Here is a 21,197-nt window from a genome sequence, read left to right on the forward strand (position 1 = left end):
TTCGCACCTTTTTTCAACAAGTTTAGGTTTAGCTTTGGTGTTGTTAGCAAGTATAAACAAAAACAAGAAGAAGAAGAAGTCACTAGGAGGACCAGTAAATGTTGTAGTTGCTAGTTAGGTAAATTAGGTAATTCTGTTAGCAGTTGCTATTAGTTAAGTCAGTTAGTTCAATGTAATCTGTTTCAATTTCAGTTAATTTATCGGCTAAGAATCGGTTAGGATGATTGTTAGACTGAGTTTCTTGGTTGGTTCATTAGCTATTCTCTTGTATAAATGTGAGGCTTAATCCTATTGAGATTATTAGAGCTTTTGATATAAAATAAGTACTCTCTTTCCCCCCCTTTTTTTTTGTTTTCTTTGTGTATTTAAACACCTAATCTATTATTATAATATTTATATTTTAAAAATATTTTTAAAAATATTTTTATTTAAATTTAGTCTAATATTAATTATCTTATTTTTAAAATTAAACTTAGATATTATTATATTTTAGTTTCATAACCATATTATTAATAACACGTTAAAAAATTTACGAAAATTTATAAGAAATAATCAAATATAATTTAATTATTGCATACAATTAATATATGCATCGTAAATAAAAAAGCTATTATATGCATACAAATAAAAGATAACAAGTTATATTTCCATTAATTATTTAACTGTAGATAATTAAAAATAACATAATCGAATAGTTAAATAATTATTTTATAACAAAAGAAAATTTAATAATAGTTAAAAGACTCTCTGTATAATTTACTCTATATTTGTAAGTTACTTCAATGACACCACGCGGCCGGCGCCAACACAGTGGGTTAGGAATCGAATAGGCAAAGACTATATAGCCAAAGCCAACTCAGTTAAGAGTCCCAGAAATCCAAAAATGTTTTAATCGTCAAAGAAAACTAACTAGAAAACCAAAACCAAATGTCCAAGACATAACGCATAAATTGAATTGAGTCCCAAAATTTTACCACCAAAATGGCAAAATTGGAGAATTTGAAAACCAATTTGTCTCTTCCATACGCTAAGATCCATCCTTCCATTGATCCGGAGGCCGATCCCAATTCCTATTCTCTTGAAAAGTTCCGGCTTTACGAAACCCGAGCGGTAACAGTCCTTTCTTTTCTGTGTTTGTTCTCATGGCAAAATCATACAGTTCTCTTAATTTTAGCAACAAGGAAGAGAATGCTCTAAATTATTATTTTTTGTTCATTTTTGCATAAGGTTAGTTGCTGTGTAATTGTTCTTGAATTGGTATCCTTTTAAGATAAAAAGATGGAAAAAAGTGGAAATTAGGGTTTTGTATTCGATTCTCAAGTTTTCTGCTTACTGCGGGAGAAAAAAGGAGAAATTTCGAGCAGAAGAAACTAAAATCACAATATTAAAAAAAAAGTGAAAGAAGTAAAGAATTTCTCTTAAATCTGAAGCGACTAAAATTGATTATCAAGGAATCTTGAGGCTGCTGTTTGGTCGCTCTGAAAATTGCAATCTGGGTAGTTAGATTACTTTTATGTATGATTTTAATCTTGTTTTGTTCAGGATTGAGTTTTTTTTTTCTGGTTTCTTTAAACAGAGGTATTATTTAATTGGGAGTGATAGGAACAAGAAATTCTTTCGGGTCTTGAAAATTGATAGATCTGAACGATCTGATCTTAATATCAGTGAAGACCCAGTGGTTTATTCACCACAAGAGATCAAAAACTTGCTTCAGCGGATTGCCGAAGGAAATCGTGCCACTGGGGGCTTAAACTTTGTGGCAAAAGTTTTCGGGATTGTGGGTTAGTGACAATTTACTCTCTCTTGTTTTGTTTTTGAGGTATTGAAGGAATTGTTTCTATTAAACTCAGTACTACGTGTCGGAATCTTTTTAGGTTGCATCAAGTTTTTGGAATCATACTACTTGATTCTGGTTACAAAGCGACAGCAAATTGGTAGTATATGTGGTCATGCAATATATAGCATAGATGAGAGTCAGTTGATCACAGTTCCTCATGTTTCTGTTCAATCCGACATAGCGCATTCTAAAACTGAGCTGAGGTATCTCCTTTACTTTGCAAGCTTCATAATTAGTTTTAGGATTTGGTGAAAACCTCTGGATCTTATTTATTTCTTTTTTTTTTTTTAATTCAGTTTGAAACTAGAATTTCTATATCTTTTTGACATTACCTGCATCCATTTTATTCATTTATCTCTCTTGCATTCCTAGAAATATTTTTGTAGAATATGGATGCAATTGGAAGACTAATCTATGTATTGACACTGAAACGTACCATTAGAAGTGTTTTTTTTTTTACTATTAGTAGGTTGCTAGGTAGCATTTATAGTTTCTTGGTTTCATAATGATTACTTTATGGAGATAATGAATTATTTTTGTTACCTAAGTGGGTCAACGGAGAAGTGATGAGAGTAGAATCGGGAAATCCTCTATCTGCTCTCACTATTTTTGGTTTCTGCTAATATAATTAATTTGAATGGAGATCAGTTGTTTTGATCTTCTTGAATCAGCCGTCAGGCCTTGCTTCATTTGCTTTATAAGAACTCAGAGGTTACAGATATTTGTTAAATGAACAAATGCTCCCAGTTTTAAAGATTAGTGATATTCCGATGCTAAACCATATTTAGTGCTATACGTGTGGAGTCCTGTTTGGAGATTTATTCCTTTTAATAAGATCTTGCTTTCTTTAAAGTAATTATATAACTGTTATCGTGCAAATTTATCCTTATATCTATATCAGAAATGATAGTCATCATTTTAATATATGGTTTCTCTCCGTAACTACATCAGAAAAAGAATGTTAAAACTAAATCATCTTGTAGATATATTATGTTGTAAGTTGTAAGCAGTGAGGCAGCAGAAACATGGAAATGCATTATCTCCCCTTTCCATATTTGGTCTCTGCTTATCTACTTTAATTTGAACAGAGAATCAGTGACATTATCTTCTCCAACAGGCAAAATTACCTTCAGGCCTTGTTTACTTTGCTTTATAAGAACATAGAGCAATTTGTTATGGGAACAGTCTCCCAAGTTTAAAGATATGTAGTTTTCCAATCTTGAATGCCATATAGTGCTGTGTGTGGAGACCTGTTTGGATATTTATCTATTTTAATAAGATCTTGCTTTTGTTTAATACCTTTTAGTAATTGTAAGGGCTGCCATGAAAATCAATCCTTATATGTTTATCAACAATTATATTTGCCATTTAGATCTGTGATTTTTGTGAAACTAAATAATATTGTACATAATTTATGTTGTAGGCTTCTCCTTATTCTTTTTTTCTTGTATTCTGCTATTAAGTTTTTCTTCTTCTTCCCATACTTTTTACATAATTCTCACTTTCTAATGGAATTAGGGTCTAATTTTAGTAGCTTTTTAATTATTCTTAATCTATTGTTTTTGGTTTCAGGTACAAAAAGCTGCTTTCCAGTGTGGACTTGACCAAAGATTTTTTCTACAGTTATACATATCCCATAATGCAAAGTTTGCAAAAAAATGTTTTAGCCATGGGTGAAGAAAGGATGCCATATGATAACATATTTGTTTGGAATGCCTATCTAACCCAAGCCATACGCTCAAGATGCAGTAACACTATTTGGACAATTGCATTAGTTCATGGGCATTTTAAACAGGTAATTAAAATATTGGCTGCATATTTTTGCTGCACTGAATACGTTTTATTCATTTTCATTTTGTAGAATTAGTTTTACGGCTAGTTGTAATAAGTCATCATTTATGCCTTGTTAGGTTCTTCTTGTCTTACGTTTACTGCCATAAGCTTCTGGTTCTTTTTTTTTGGCTATGTCGGCCTTTATTTATATTCTTTTTCCATTTGCCTCTATACATGGACAAGAAAAATTTCAGTCAGGTTTAATTCAGACGTATGTTCCTACATACTAAAATTAAATAATCTGGAATCTTGAATGTGAAGTAAGATTTCTGAAAGGTTTGAGATATAATTTACTGTAACTTTGATAATATTTGATACAGTTACACAACAAACTTTGAATACTTTTCTTACGATTTATTTTTCATTTATTTTAAAGGAAGCTGGCCTTTGATGTTTAATTTTTAGTGATGCTGAAAGTCTTTGGTTAAAACGATGTGTTATGTATATAAAACTTTTATTTAACTTTGCTGTAATACTTGTTGCATATTCAACCAATTCTCTCTCTCTTTCTGGCTACTTTAATGCAGATTCGGCTATCAATCTTTGGGAGGGACTTTAGTGTTACCCTAGTTTCTAGACGATCTCGGCATTTTGCTGGAACACGGTAAGGTCTGCTTTGCATGCATCTTTCATCCTTTTATTTTACAGGCCATTTCAATTCAACCATTGGAATATATTGACATATGTTTTCAACTTGAAGGGCTGCCATTTTGTTCAGAAATTGTATTCTTTACTTGGTTTGTTTGGATATTTCTAACTCAGACCTTGGTGCACTAAATATTTGAATACATTTTTCTTGAAAAGTGTCAGAAATAAAGTCTCCTTTTTGCTCGGTTTTCTCCAATTTAAAATTTTAGGCATGTTGGTATCTCTTTATTAGTCAAAGGGTCAATTTATGACTGATAGGCATTAACCTCATTATAATGTCATATGTAGTAGTTTGAGGTAGGAGTAGGAGTAGGAGTGATAATATGATATGGACGCTTTAATTGCAATAGGAGTTTTTAGTTTTATTTATTTATTATATCAAGTTTTACTAAGAGTTTTAGTTTTACTTATTTTATCTATTATATTAGGCTTTTGTTTCCTTCATAAACTAAGTTAGGAATTCTATTTTATGTCAATTAGGGCTCTTTCCTTTGTTATTAACCGTCTATAATAGGCTGCCAATATGAAATAAAGAGGTAAGCAATTGTTCTATCAAAAGAAACGTTATTTTGAGAGGGGGTTCAGTCAAGGACGAATTTGCCTTTTGAGTAACCATAGGTCGAAGCAAGAATTCTTTCTCGTCTAGACCTGTGACTAGATCCTACGCCAAGGCGCATAACATAATATCAGTTGGTTTATATTCAGTGGAATTTACTTGAGAGCTTGATGAAGAAGTATGGGGAAAATAAAAAAAGATCTTCATATGGCTTCATTTATCTATAAAGTGTTTATGAGGGATTTCCTGGGGAAGCTTTAATGTAGGTCTTAGAGAAAAAGAGTATCAGTTAGAGATATATATTATTAACAGATATGAATGAGGAGGAATTAGAAGTGTGATATTTCCTAGTACAATAGCTTTAACCTAATGGTCTTATCTAAATCCTTATTACATTTGTATGGATGAACCTAACAACCATGTTGAAGCTTATATTTCTGGATGAGTTATTTGCAGAGAAAAAGGGTTAGTTGACAAGAGGGAGTTAACTGCACACTAGAGTTGAAAGAATGCTCAGAATCTGAAGATTGATTAATTAGGGCTAAAACTGAATCTAAAGACAGTAGGTTTAACGGTAACCTGGTGGTATAATAACAAATGAAGAAAGAGTTGAATATGATGGCCAGCAGTTCCTAAGGGCGATTGATTTCTGCATTTAGCCGCGATGAATGAGATTCATGAGAATGATGGTGGTTAGATTAATGAGGATATAATTTTTCATGTTGCCTTTGTGTTAGTTATTATTTATAATGGTTACAACAAGAAGTGAATGATTGGATCCTCTGGAATTTTGAAGGATGGGAAAATTTTGAACTCTCCTCCAAAATGGAAAGATAAACTAAAAATCAGTGATTTTCCAGAATTCCTTTGCAATGCCTTTTATAATCATATATCACTCTTCCACATTTCAACGTGTGTTAGCTGTCCTTTTATCCTTGGTTGGTTCAAATATCAGTATTTGATTTATTACAATTATTATTTGGTTTTGTTTGGGTTTGAAGGCTTCTGTTGTTGCTTCTTTTTCTGTTTTTACTTCCTGGGTGATTATTCGAGTGCTAGAATAGGTAAATCCTTTCTAAATGTGTTATTAGCAAGCATGCTATGATGGTTTGTACCTGTCTCGAGTTTCCAAGATATTTACCTTCTTATTCTTCTTTTTTTGCTTGTTTATAATTGTTTAAGATGACATTTGGAAAAAAAAGCAATAACTGATGAAATTAGAGATGAATACTCTGTATTGAGGAAAAAGCTCTCTCAAAGTATATATTTCTTAGAAATATGTATAACTATATATACATGTAGGATTTAACAATTAAGGAAATAATATCTTTTAATTAGAATCTTTAAAATGCTGTAATCTCTAAAAATACTATTTAATAATATCAAATAATCAAAGATTCTCAACACTCCCCTTCAAGTGGTGCATAGGTGTCTCGCATGCCTAACTTGGAAAGAAGATTATGATAATTCTTACAGTTAAGCTTTTTAGTAAAAACATCAGCCAACTATTTTTCGGATGCTAGGTAAGATAGACTTAAGGCAACACTGGCTACTTTTTCCTTGATAAAATGATGATTTATTTTGATGTGTTTGGTTCTATCATGCTGTACTGGATTTTGAGCTATGTTGATGGCCGTCTTGTTGTCACAGTACAAGGTTGATCCATTTTCGTTCAACAACTTCAGCTCTTCCAATACTTTTTGTAGTCATAAAAGCTCACAAGCTCCTTGTGCCATGGCCCTATACTCAGCCTCTGCACTTGATCAAGCCACAACACTTTGTTTCTTGCTCCTCCAAGTGACTAAGTTTCCTCCCACAAGAGTACAATAACCCGTTGTAGACCTTCTGTCATCAAGAGAGCTAGCCCAATCTACATCTGTAAATACTTCTATCTTAAGATGACTATTTTTTGAGAAGATAATACCTTTGCGTGGTGCAGTCTTCAAATAGCACAAAATTCACAATATTGCCTGCATATGAGCTTCGCGAGGATTATGCATAAACTGACTTACTAAACTAACAGCATAGGCTATATAGGTCGAATATGAGTGAGATAAATCAAACATCCGACGAGCCTTTGATATCTCTTTTTATCCATCGTTTCACCAAGCTTGTAACTTGTGATTACTCTCAATAGGTGATTCGGCTGGTTTGCAACCTAACATGCTAGTCTTTGTCAGAAGGTCTAAGACATATTTTTTTTGGGAAATAAAAATTCCCTCTTTCGATCTGACTACTTCTATTTCGAGGAAATATTGTAACTTTCCCAAGTCTTTTATTTTGAATTAATCAGCCAATTTTTTTTAAGCCAGGCCATTTCTTCCTTGTCATCTCTTGTCACAATTATGTCATCAGTATAAACGATAAGGAAAGTAATCTTACCCTTGTGATGTTTTATAAAGAGAGTATGATCAACATTACTTTGTTGATAGCCAAATGACGCCATGGCCTTATTAAATCTGTCAAACCAGGCTATGGGATATTGCTTTAGTCCATATAGGTCTTTTTCAGTCTACATACCTTCCCTTGAGTATTTTTATCCTCGAATCCTGGAGGAACTTTCATATACATTCTTTTCTTCTAGGTCTCCATGTAAGAAGTCATTCTTTACATCAAATTGTTGTAAGTCCCAATCAAGATTTGCCGCACACGATAAAAGGATCCCAATCGTGATCAATTTAGCAATTGGAGCAAATGTTTCTTGATAATCCATTCCATATGTCTGAGTCTATCCTTGTGCTACTAATCTAGCTTTGAGTTTTTCAATTGAACCATCATCCTTATACTTGATGGTAAACACCCATTTGTAGCCAACCATTTTCTGCCCCTTAGGAGGATTAACTAGTTCTCACGTCTCATTTTTTGCTAAAGCCCTCATTTCTTCAATCATAGCTTTCTTCCATCTTGGATCAATGATAGCTTCTCGCCAATCCTGTGGAACAGAAATAAAGAATAAAGACAAAGCAAAAGCTCTATAAGATGTGGATAAGGAATCATAAGAGATAGAGTCAGAGATAGGATGTATAGTGCAAGTTCTAACACCTTTTCATTGGGCTATTGGTAATTCCAAATCAGTAGCAATCGGAGGTAAAGTAGACTCACCTAATAGTGAGGAGTCAGGGAATAAAGTAGATTGTAAGATGGCATCTTTTTTCTTGCCTTTTCTAGTGTATGTCCTTAAATCAGGCTTATCCAACAACCGTCCACTAGTCTTCTCTTGAAACAAAATCTCTGCTGGAATTAAATTCTCCCTCAGAAGAGTAACATAACAAGGTGTCATCTTTTCATTTTCAATAACCTTCCCCTGAAGAGATTGGTGTGATGAAGAAAAGTAGGGTTCATCCTCACGAAATGTTACATCCATATTTACATAATACTTTCTAGGTGGCGGATGATAACATTTGTAACCCTTCTGTGTGGAAGAGTATCCAATGAAAACACATTTGACTACTCGAGGATTTAGTTTGCTCCCATGTCGAAGATGAACGAAGCAAACAGAACTAAAGACCTTCAGTGAAACTGGGTAATCTGTTTTGCCCTGTAAGGTTTCTATGAGACTTTTAAAATCAAGGACCCTAAGAGGCATTCGATTAATAAGATAAGCCGCAACTAAAATCGTATCCCCCCAATAAGGCTTTGGGAGATTCATAGTGAACATAAGTGATCTAGCCACCTCCAGAAGATGTCGATTTTTTTTTCAGCAACACCATTCTGAGTGTTTGTTCTTGGACAATTGGTCTGATGCACAATCCATATGATTTCAAATAATCATTAAAGTTATACTCGGTTCCATTACCAGTTCGCAAATTCTTAACCTTAGCATCAAACTGAATAGTAATCAATTTATGAAAAGAACGAAAACATGAGAAAACATCACTTTTGGACTTTAATAAAAATACCCATGTCATCCGAGTGCAACAGTCAATAAAAGTAACAAACTAACGATTACCAGATAAAGAAGTAAGGCAAGTACGGTCCCAAACATCTGAATGAATAATCTCAAAAGGAACAGTACTTTTATTATTACGCAAAGGATAATTGTTTCTTGTATGCTTAGCAAACTCACAAGCATCACAACCTAAAGAGTCTAATTGAGTTCTTGAAAACAAATTAGGAAACACCTTGGTAAGAACAATAAATGATGATGGATGTCCTAACTGCCTATGCCATTCAATAATCTCCCGGTTGATATCTTTATTGTCTCCAAATAATGCTTGAGACATTGGACGATCGATCCAGAATATATAAGCCATTGTACAATCTACCACTGCCAATCGTCTTCCCTGTTTGGATGTCTTGAAAAACACAGTGATCGGGTAAGAATTCAAATTTGCAATTTAAGGCTTTAGTGATAGTACTAATAGATAAAAGGTTAATTGGGAATCTAAGGACATGGAGGATAAAGGATAAAGTGATATTGGGAGTATAAACAACAGAATCTGTTCCAAAGATGGAGGTAAGAAAGCCATCGGCTAGTCGCACACTATCTTTAGATGGACAAGTAGTATGGTTAAATAAGCTTTTGTTTGACCCTGTCATATGTCTGTTCGCACCGAAATCAATAATTCAAGAAGTAGATGGAGCCAGGGATTAAAATAGCGGTTGGGTAGCGGCCGTTATATAGCGGTAGCGGCGCCGTCCGAAACTGCTACTGCTGAAAATAGCGGTGGGAAGTGGAGTCGCACCAATAGCGGTGGATCGCGATCACAATTTAACGGGTAACGACCAATTGCAGCAATAAGGGGCCGCTATTCCCGTTATTTTTCCGCTATTCCCGTTGATATCTATTTTTTTACTTTGTTATTAATTATTAGTTGTGTGAATTTAAAAAAAATTCAAGATAGCAATACCCGCAGTGACCGCAATAGCATCCGTTATGTCTGCAATCGCAATAAACGCAACGCGACCGAAAACGCGGGCGCAACCGCAATTTAAATCCTTGGATGGAGCATTTAAAACAGTACTTGAGTTCGCATGATTAGACTTGGCAATTGAGGTAGAATCCAATTGAGATAAGATGTGTCGAAAATGTTGAATCTTGTTCGAGGTAAAACTTCCAGCTGAAGTGGACTTATCCTCTGTTGTCATAGAGTCGAGCAAATTTTTCTACCACGACCTAGAGTGGGACGACCATGTAGTTTCCAGCACGAATCTTTAGTGTGCCAAGGCTTTCCACAGTAGTCACACGTCAAGTCATCCTTGGTAGACTTACCACCCAATGGACCATCCTGGTTAGCAACGAGGCTAGCTTTCTGTAAAGGTGGATTATAGAGAATAACAACACGACGACTCTCCTCTTGTTGTACATAGTAGTATGTGACATGGAGAGAAGGGAATGGAGTCTTCCAAGAACTTGAACTTGAATTTGATTATACTCGGTATTCAACCTAGCCAAGAAATCAAAAACATGCTCCTTTTCCACCATCTTCTAAAATTTTTCGGCATCCTTGGCACAATTCGCTTGTAAATCTTGATAATAATCAAGTTCCTGCTACAACCCACTTAGTTCAACAAAATATTGAGAAGCGATAACTCCCTTGTTTTGTACTATGGACCTTATTATGAATCTAAAAAATTTGCGCATCATTCCCAACACAAGAGTAGGTGAGAGCAGCAACATTCCAAATCTTTTCCGTAGCATCAAGCAAAAAATAGGGCTTGGAAATATGAGGTTGCATAGAGTTGATAAGCCATGCCATAACAAGAGAGTTCGTTGAATCCCATTGACTAAAGGTGGAATTAGTGAGTTCAAGTTTCGACGATTTACCAATGATATATCCCTGCAAGGCACGAGCCTTGATAAACAACAAGCAGGATCTTCACCAAACAAAGTAATTATGTCCTTCAAGCTTCATAGGGCTAATTTGCAACAAGGGATTATCGGTTGGAATCACGATCTTCTTGTCTGTAGACATAATGCTGGACAATTAGAATAAAAAACCAGCCAAAAAAAAAACACCAAATAGATCCCACACTAATAAAAACTTAGCCAAAACACAAAACTACTTAGAGGAGAATGACCGGAAGAGAGTAGAGAGCACAGCGACGGCGTCGGAAAAAACACGGCGGCAGCAGGTGGAGTCCACACGTGTCGCGTGAAACAGAACTGTAGAAACTTGCGGCAGCGCATGGGCTTCTGGTCACCGGAGTTTGGGGTTTCACCAGCGAGTGGATGCCTACTCCAATGGTAGGGGCGGTGAGATAAAAAAAATAGGGCTAGGGTGGAAAAAACTCTAATGTATTGAGGAAAATACTCTCTCAAAGTATATATTTTTTAGAAATATGAACAACTATATATACATGTAGGATTTAACAACTAAGGAAATAATATCTCTTAATTAGAATCTCTAAAAAATATCAGCTGTAATCTCTAAAAATATTATTTAATAATATCAAATAATCAAAGATTCTCAACAGTAACCACATATTTTTATCTGTTCAATTATATCCTTTGAAGCTTTGCTGAATATTATTGCAAAGAGTAACTTGGAAGATACAAATAATTTCTTGTCATTGGCTTCTACTTTTCTGGTCCAGGAGATAAGAAGAGAAAGAAGGGATGGGGGAGGTTTGATTTGGAATCTTTCCAAAATTGCTAGTTTATAGTTATAGTTTACTTTGTAAGTCATGTGTCTTTTTCATTAATCTCAGGTATTTGAAAAGGGGAGTGAATGATCGAGGAAGGGTTGCAAATGATGTTGAAACAGAACAAATTATCCTTGATGAAGAGGCTGGTTCTTGCAAGGGAAAGATGAGTTCTGTTGTGCAGATGCGTGGCTCAATTCCCCTTTTCTGGTCCCAAGAAGCTTCAAGGTTTAGTCCTAAACCTGATATAATATGTAAGGAATCAGCTTAATTATATATTTTTTTCCACAGTTATGTTATACCCTTCTGCATCTTCATACCCCTAACTTCAGGTAAATAAAATCTTTATTTTTGTTTTTGCTTCAGTACAGAGGTATGATCCTACATACCAGGCAACCAAATTGCATTTTGAGGACTTGGCAAAGAGATACGGCAATCCAATAATTGTACTTAATTTAATCAAGGTTATTTTTAAAGTCATTGCTGATGACTTCTAGTAGCAAAATCATCTTTGTAGTTACATTTTTTTTATTCTTTCATATTCATAATGCTTCTTTGGTGCTTTTGTTTTGTTCCCTCCCCCCCCAAAAAAAAAAAAAAAATCAGTGGGCTTCTTATTGCTACAAAGTGTGATCTGAATTTAGAATAATAATAGTAACACTTTTGAGAATAATTAGGAATGGTTGTGGAGTCAGACCATAAGTAGTGTGGCATCTCTTACACTTCATAATAGTATGTCATGAAATATATTCTTAAAGTCTTCTCTGAAAGAAATATTACTCTCGCTGTATAGGAGCACAAAGCCTGCTAGTTCTTTGTATACAACAAAGGAGGTGTTAGCCCGACTCTTCACCACTTAAGAATCCTTAGGGATTCCTTGTCAAATATGTTTATTTATATGATTATGTTAATACCATTAAAAGATGGTCAACTACCAGTCTGCCAATTTGGATTCGTTAATTTGTAATGTAAGCCTATTGAAATTATATGGTTCATCTTCTTTGTCGAATTAACTATTCACCAGTTTGAGTTTTGTTATAGTTTTTATCTATTAATTAAATTAAATATGGAAATGCAGACTGTTGAGAAAAGACCTAGAGAGATGATGTTGAGGCGTGAATTTGCTCATGCAGTTGGGTATTTGAACGCAATTCTCTCAGAAGAGAATCAACTGAAATTTATTCACTGGGATTTTCACAAGTTCGCCAAGAGGTAAGTTAAATTTCCCATGAAATGGACACAACCTTCGGTTTCCTCCCTTCACCCTCTCTGAATTTGAGCTTATACAGATGTTATTGTGTTTTCTTTTCTGATCTCAAGCAAGTCTGCCAATGTTTTGGCTGTTTTGGGTGCTGTGGCTAGTGAAGCTCTTGATTTGACCAGTTTTTACTATAGTGGTAAACCCTCCATTGTTAAGAAAAGAGCCAATCAGCTTAATAGAACAAGCACTGGGAGGTACCATCTTCATTCGTTTTATATAAATTAATTCATTTGCTGCCAATTTTTCATTTGTGTTTGTAAATTCAAATCTTTATGTCATCTTCTTTACAATTTTTGTATTTTATGATTGTGTTTTCTTTTTTCTTATTATTTAGTTTTTTTGGGAAGTAACCTGTTTATATTGATGTAGATGTTGATACTTAGGTTTTTCTAATTTATTTTTAGGAAAAATGATGCTCACTTGATTCCAACAAATATGAGTAAAAGAAGTTCGAATTAAAAATGGGCCATTAAGTTACAATTTTAAGGATTGCTAAGACGTTATTGTCTTCTTAATATATCTTTGAAAAGATCAAACCTAGAAAGATTTCTTAGAGAGAGCTATTATTATTTTCCAATTATGGACATAATATCGAGGATTTATTTTTATTCATTTTGAAATTTGGCAGTTCTTTGTAACCTCTATAAAATTTGCTAATAGTTTATTGACAGCATGCTAGTTTTGTTTCAATTACTACAGGGATGCATCTCTTAGAGATCTGAGAGGTAAATCTGGCGATCTTGTTAAGATTGGAAGCGGCAGTGAGAATTCAAATTCTCTAACCAGTAGAGAAAGAGAGGGTGATTTAAGTCAGCAAATTAAAACTGATAATTGTGATGGTGATCGTCCGAGATTTCAGAGTGGAGTACTCCGAACTAACTGCATCGACTGTTTGGATCGCACAAATGTTGCGCAGTATGCTTATGGCTTGGCAGCTTTAGGTCGCCAACTTCATGCAATGGGATTGACAGACAAGCCCAAAGTGGACCCTGATAGTAGCATTGCTGCTGCTCTCATGGACATGTACCAGAGCATGGGAGATGCTCTTGCCCAACAGTATGGAGGTTCTGCTGCTCATAACACAGTAAGATTATCATCTTAACCATTCCTGTGTTGGTAGGGGGAAAAAGAAGAAAAGCTAAAACATAAGATATTCAGTATTTAAGTTGTTCATATGTTCTTGAATTATCCTCATAGAATATTGAATTTGTTACAAACTTCAGGTTTTTCCTGAGAGGCAGGGAAAGTGGAAAGCTACAACCCAGTCTAGAGAGTTTCTCAAGTCTATCAAGCGATATTATAGTAATGCCTACACTGACGGTGAAAAGCAAGATGCTATAAACTTGTAATTCATTTCCATCTATCATTTTTTTATGTTCTTTAGTGAATGATATTCTTGAAGGTTTTAATCTTCATGATAACTGTGCCTTCCGAAAGTAGGGGCATTTCAGGTTTGTTGAGACAATTTAGTATATGCTATAGCCTTGATACTTTTGTGCAATTTTTGTGTCTTATAACTATCAGCCATTTTTTCTTCTTCCAGATTTTTGGGCTACTTCCAACCACAGGAAGGAAAACCTGCTCTTTGGGAGTTGGATTCTGATTACTATCTTCATGTTTCTGGCGCAGGAGATGACCTATTCCCTGATAAGTGGTAAAGTTTCCATATCTATTTTGACCAGTAAAGCTAGGCTCTTCATCTTCAAGCTATCCATATATCAGTGTTGTTGTTGATGATGCCATATTGTTGTTAGGTACACTGGAAGTGAAGTTATTTAACTCCACAAGGGGTTAAAAGACTGCGACATGTCTCATTTATTATTGCTATTACTATTTTTTCTAAACATCAACCAAATACCTGTGGCTGTTTCTTAGCCCTACTTGTGGAGTTAATGAACTCTGCTGCCAGTGATAATAAATAATCCTTTTTTATATTATCATCATTATTCTTATCATCATCGTCATCAAAATTCGGACCTTTTCTTTTACCTTTTTTCACTGTTTCCAATTGCCATATGCAGTGTGGAGGACAATGTTAAGCCTTTAGGAGTAGTGGGAAAGATCCTTGCCCCCATTCCTGCTTGTAGAGAAGACTTTTCACGGATGAAGTTGACATCATTTGATAAGCTGATAGAACGAACATGTAGTTCAATAAAAAATGTAAGACTTTGTAGTGAACCAGATCAAAGAACCGGTGGTCCTACAGCAAATTCTGGTGTTGCACCTGATGCAGCGTAAATATCATTTTATCTCTGCTATATAATTTTTTTTGATATTCTGTTTGTAGCTCTTTTTACTTTGACCTTTTGCGTTTCTCTTATCTTTTGTTGAATAGCAATACTCATGCCTATTCCAGTTGATCTGATACTTTTTTGATATTTTATCTGCAGTCAATGTTTTTCCTTAAAATTGAACCATTTGTGAGTATTTTAGGTCCTGATTTCTTGCCAGGATGTGCTCTATGTCTTACCTTATGTTGGCTAGTTGAAGCTTATCTTAGTTGCATCTAAGTTCTGCTGTTTAAATAAGTTTTGAGGCACCTCTTATGCGACCTACTTGCTGAGGAGTTTAAACCTTGTTTGTGCTGGTGTTCATTTTTACTAGACCACCATCTATGGTACCAGTTCCAAAATACAATATTAACCCAAGGATGTCAATTTCACGTGGTCTAACCTTCTTTTTTTCAGCTTAAGGACTTCCCAAGTTTGTCGTAAACTGGCTGAAATTCTTTTCTCCCTCAAGTGCCAGTTAGGGTTTTGAGGATAAAGTGGATTTATCTAATTGTTTTAGCCTAAATTTTGGGTGGGAACTTTGGTCTGCACTAGAGTTCTTGTGCTGCAACTGATATCTAGGGCAAGATTGATAAATTCTTTTACTTGCTCCTAAACCTTGGAATTTTGGTGCAGTGAAATACAGCTTAAAAGTCCAAATTGGCTATTTGGCCAAAGAAAGTTTGAAGAAGTTGGCTCAGCCCCCAAAGTCTCTGTGCGTGAAATTAAAAATGGAGGGGCAAATGGTGAAATGAAACTTGACGATTTCTGTGACTTAAATTGGCTTTCTTCCTATGTTGATGATGAACAGGATATTTTCCAGAGGTATTTTCGTATCATTCATTCTTGTTTACCTCAGGAAAAATGCATGATCTTTTTTTTTTCACAGCATGAAGGAATCATATTGGTTTAGATTGTTGCTGTGTCCCACTAATGTTGGCTTTGCATGAACAAGGCCTGAAAATTGAGTAAAGGTGGGGTTGATAGATTGTTTAATGTTTGAGACCCTATGTGCTTGCATGCAAAGTGACACCAATGTGCATGCATGAACGTGGTCCCTTTGTCTTGAATGCATTAGCCAAGTGTAATTACATGCGAGGTGACAACAAATTGCCATAACACGTAAAACTATACATTTTGAAGATGATATCATTTGTTGATTCCCAAGTAGATGAAGGCTTGTTAGTCATGAAAGAATAGGACCTTTAGGCGTAGTTATAGAAGTATAAGGTTAGTTCTGTGTATTATCAGTTTTATGGAATATTTTAAGATATATATTTACATTTTTGTTTATATGAAAAATATATATACTATTCTATATTATTTGTTAATCTTGTTATTAAAGAAAAATTTTCAAAAAGCTCTTGCCTTAATGTGGGAAGGAATATATGGTCTTACAGCATAGTGAAAGTTCTTGGAACTTATGACATTTGTACAGTCATTGTGAAGTACTTGGAATTTATGAAAGCGTAAGTCCCGAGGCTGATGAAATAACAGCAGTAAGGAAAAAAAATCCATATGCAAACGTGCGTTTCTTTGACAGAAAGAGAACCTATTCTTTCTAACTTTTGATTTCTTTAGCTCTTTAGGATAAAAATATACAATTTTACTTTGTAATTGGAAGTCTTTTCAATGCTAATGCTAGTTTATGGTTTCATAGTAACATATTTTCTGCTCTTTAAGGTACCTCTCAATGACGTCTGTTGATGAAGCCAATGGCTGGTATGGTGGAACACTTCTTGGTGATCAAGATGAAAGCAGTGAGATATATAGGCATTACGCTGAATTATGTCAGGTAATACTACTTATCAATTTGATGATGACGTACATATATTTGATTAAAGGGTTTTTTTTTCTTAACAAGGCGTAGAGGATTCAAAATTGAAATCTGATCCTTAAGTTTTTGTTGAAGGGAACTGGGTTCTTATCCATTTGCTGCTAACTACTTTTCTTAAAATGTTTGAAATGCCAGGGACCGGCCATGGAGCCTTTCCAACATGATCTGGAAAGGGAGAAGCATTACACTGATGTTCTACAAATGAACACGATTGATGTTGTAGATGATGCATCTGTTGAAGCCGAGATGGCTGAAGCTCTAAAGGAATACGACCTAATTGGTGCTGATCTCGGGATTTTTCCTGTGTCATGCAAATCATTTACTGAAGATCCAAGTCGGTTGACACGATGGATCATCGGTGAGGAGAAGATGTAAAAGGTGTAAATCCATCTCTAGTGAACTTTCAGTTTCTGATATAAAATACACGCACATTTGGTTTTGCTGCATAGCTCTTATAAAGCTGAAACCCAAAATGATGCAAAATTATCTAAATAATAATTTAATAATGGTTGATTGATAGATGCCTTTTCAAATATTTCGCATTGTATAGAAGGAACATATTTAGACTTGAGAAATGTATATGGTTTGTTCATAAAACCAACCAAAGAGAGTATGTTTATATCTCGTTTTCAAGTTGTAAAAAAAAGCTCATGTGTTGCAGAATCAGATTTGTGCTGAGATTTTACTTTATTAATTGCTCGCTTATTTATCTTCTTTTTTACTTTTTACATAATCCGGAAAACCAGAAGTTTAGCCTTAACCGTCCACCATCATTATATTAGGTATTTTTATCATTTCAGGCCACCAATTCATCATTTCATAGTGATTTAATACTTTTAATTAACTTCTAACTTTTGTAGTTTTTATAATTTAGTCCTTTTTAACTAATTAACTATCTAAACAATGAAATTTTTTAACCAAATTTTAACTCGGCTATAATGACTATAATAATAAATAATTAATATTTATGAGTTGACAAGTCAAAATTTGTGGTCTTAAAATCACTGAAAGACGGGTTGTTATATATTTAAATATAGAATAAAAAATGTAACAATTCAATAATGTTCATGACAATTATATAACTTTTGAAAGTTGGTGATTGAAACGTAATTTATTCAAAGTTTAGGGACAATTGGGGTAAACTAGGTGAGTGTTTGAGTTAAGTATTTAATGGTGAGTAGACTTGTTCATGGGTCGGGTTACTTGCCCATGCCTGACGGCTTGCTCGAAATCCATGTCTGATGGCTCGCCCGAAATTTTGAGAAAGTTTTGGTAAAAATATTACGCCTAAAACATGGGTTTAAGCAAAAATATTAGGTCCGGGCATGGGCTTGAACATTCAAGGTCAAGCCTAGTCCGTTTTTAAGTTTATAATATTTTATATTATATTATCTTTATATATTATATAATTTATAACACATTAATAAAAATAAAATATACTAAATATATAATACTATTCTAATGTAAATATTAAAATAATATTAAGATTACTATATAAAAAAATTAAATTAAAATAATATAAATATTTTTAAAGATAATATGGAGGGCCTAAAATGAGGTTGTTAGACTTTTACAAATATAAACGAACTCGGATAAAACTTTAGATCCATATTTTGGATTGGGCCAAGCTTGAACAAACATAAAGTATATTAATATCATATTTACACTTAGCCCAGCTTATGAGCACCTCTAATGTTGAGTGGCTAAAATTTTAAATTTTAAAATTTTTTGTGATGAAATTTAATGTTTTTGAAATTGAATGACCAAAATAAAATTTACCTAAAAGTTGGGTGGTCACCCTAATAGTTTACCCTTGATTAATTTCCGTCATGCTTCCAGCACTACAGTACCAAGTGGTGTTGTGGTGTGCTTCCTTCTGCCAAGAATCAAGATGCTTCTACCTTGTATTCGTGCGTTAGTATTATATCGCATCGTTCTTTGACTTTTCTTTCGCTTGTCTACCTTCAATTCGAAGAAGCATACTACTTTATTCTTGAGCAAAAATGCTTAAACACTAAAACTAACTTAAAATAGCACTGAAAACATACAAAGCATGAACTAAACACAAAATGAAATGTTGGAGAAAATAATCCTAAAATGCGTAAAAATACTTGAGAACAAGTATGAAAATTATTAAGAATAAACTTATGGTAACTCTTTTTCGAGAAGTTATTACACCCACACTTACATTTCTACTTATTCTCAAGGAACACAAAACGTAAAACTAAAACCTTAATATGCAATCATGAAAGACTCAAGGGATTGATTATAGCATGCCGTAGTCCCAAAATTTCTTTGCATCAACTTGATAATCCATTTAAATAAGAAAGACATACCTACCTTTGGCCATTATTGATTAATAAATAACTTAACACCAAGAAAACGGATATAACTCACAATTTAGTATCTATCTTCTAGTCTATTTTCTTGAAATTTTGCGATCATCTTTGATGGTTCACAAGTAATTTATAGACTAGACTAGGGGCTTATACTAGAAGTCTCTTTAGAGTTAAACTCCAATCATCAAGGAGATTTTATTCTAATTAGTAACTTTGAGAATAATTATACTTAGAAATAGAATTTTTGATACATTGTTACAACAAGGAAGAAATAAGGAAGAGAGTATGGTGGTTGACACAGAGGTTGGTTCACTCAATCGGGGTGGAGGGCTGAAGGTTACAAAGAGTAGCGATAAGTGCTAAAAGTAACATGTTTTAGCCTAATTCTTAATGCATTTTTGGGTGATTATTTAATGTTAATGGTGAATTTTATGCTCCTAGTCCTTTAAATTCATGTTTTTATGCTTAATAGAGTATTTGGAAGTAAAAGAAACGAAAAACGAGTGAAAATCGAAAAATCGGAGCAAGCTATAGAAGCCACACGGGCTGACCTATTCCACACGGCCAACCAAATGACCATGTGGTAGGCCATGTCGATTTCCTGGATTTGCACTCTGAACTGCAGAAAATTACAATTTTTAGGTTTTTCGGGCATTCTAATACATATATATGACAAAAATAAGAAGATAGGAGTGAGCCGTCATAGGAATATTCAAAAAAATAACTCGAAAAACACCATTGAAGCTGATTTTGAAGTAGATTTCCGTCAAGATTGAAGATTCCCAATTGATTTCTTAGGAGATTATCATGAGTTTCTTTATTTATTTCGGTTATACTGTATCTTCAATGTTTTTATTTTCAAGTATGAACTAATTTTCTAACTACTTAGGGAGATGAACCCTATGATGAATTCTGTCATTTGATTTTTATTTTACGCAATAAATACTTAGTTTCTTATTCTCAATTATGTATGCTTAATTCTTGGTTTGATATTTCTAGATTGTTAGTCCATGTATGATGTGCTTAAATTAGAAGAGGAATAGACCCTATTTAAGAGTAGATCTTACTTAATTGAGTGGAGTTGTATGCAATCTTAGACATATGACGACATAAATCTACCAGATTAGAGTCAAATCTAATAGGGGAATCCATAGTACGAGTTAATGTGATAATAGAGGTTTTAATTAGAAAGAAATTTCTATTAATCAACCTAGAGTCAGTTGCTCTTATTCTCAAAAAAGATATGAGCATAATTTAGGGATTTCTATGGATCAAGTTACTAAGTAAAGAAATTGCATAATTTAGATTGATAATGACAGATGAAATTTAGGTGAATTCTTTCCTTGGTATTGTTTCGCTTCTTGGTTATTAATCGATTATTTTTGTAATTTGTTATTTGTCATGTTCGTTAGCAATTAATTTAGTTAATTTTAGTTTTCAATCAATCACTCGAATTTATCAGTTAAATAATAGAAAGATGGTAATTAGTAGTACTTTTAATTTTCGTGGAATGACATCTTTGCTCACCCTAACTATACTATTAATTTATAGGTGCACTTGTCTTAGTCAAATTTTTAGTTGGTTTATGACGCATCAAGTAGCGAAGAGAAGAGTATAGTGATTAGGTGTTGAAGGCAAGTTGGTAGGATATAGGCTTGATATCTCTGGAGAGTCAATCCTTTGTTCATTGTTCCTGGAGGTATTTATAGGCGAGAGGTCTCATGTAACATGATGTTAATGTGTTGAACTTGTCATTTAATCATCATTACGGATCACATGGGATGGATGTCTTTGATGGGGTGAGGATTTCTGTGATGGGACGGATCTTGTCATTCATTTTGACTTGATGGTATAGGACAGTTGAACTCACGTGAGGTTCGGTGACCAATAGTATCACATTCCTAATAGAAGCTTAGGCTCAGAGCAACAGATGGTTATTACTTGTCCAGATGGTTTGGACAGAGGGTGAAGCTCAAAGGGTGACCTTTCAATTGGCCTTTAGTGGGTTTACTACTGATGAGACCTTTTGAT

The 21,197-nt window shown here is 34.0% G+C and overlaps 1 protein-coding gene across 1 annotated transcript; it reads left to right on the plus strand.

Annotated features, from left to right (window-relative positions):
• Window positions 1-797: 797 nt before the first annotated feature.
• LOC107951287 (phosphatidylinositol-3-phosphatase SAC1) lies at window positions 798-17,493 on the plus strand. Its single transcript, XM_016886282.2, has 16 exons — window positions 798-1,110; window positions 1,577-1,781; window positions 1,875-2,040; window positions 3,410-3,632; window positions 4,198-4,274; window positions 11,526-11,713; window positions 11,826-11,923; window positions 12,538-12,671; window positions 12,780-12,914; window positions 13,420-13,804; window positions 13,944-14,065; window positions 14,264-14,374; window positions 14,742-14,954; window positions 15,627-15,815; window positions 16,674-16,785; window positions 16,963-17,493. Exons 1-16 carry the CDS (start codon window positions 982-984, stop codon window positions 17,200-17,202), a joined length of 2,727 nt encoding a protein of 908 aa, XP_016741771.1. The 5' UTR covers window positions 798-981; the 3' UTR covers window positions 17,203-17,493.
• The last annotated feature ends 3,704 nt before the right edge of the window (window positions 17,494-21,197 follow it).

This window comes from Gossypium hirsutum, chromosome A02, assembly GCF_007990345.1.
Source record: "Gossypium hirsutum isolate 1008001.06 chromosome A02, Gossypium_hirsutum_v2.1, whole genome shotgun sequence".
NCBI lineage: Eukaryota > Viridiplantae > Streptophyta > Magnoliopsida > Malvales > Malvaceae > Gossypium > Gossypium hirsutum.

Bases quoted from the DNA above. Each gene is read 5' to 3' on its own strand.
- LOC107951287 (XM_016886282.2), top strand. From the start codon at position 982: ATGGCAAAATTGGAGAATTTGAAAACCAATTTGTCTCTTCCATACGCT. The intron at 4,275-11,525 runs GTAAGGTCTGCT...CATTAATCTCAG, and splicing joins CGGCATTTTGCTGGAACACG to GTATTTGAAAAGGGGAGTGA. The intron at 13,805-13,943 runs GTAAGATTATCA...TACAAACTTCAG, and splicing joins GTTCTGCTGCTCATAACACA to GTTTTTCCTGAGAGGCAGGG.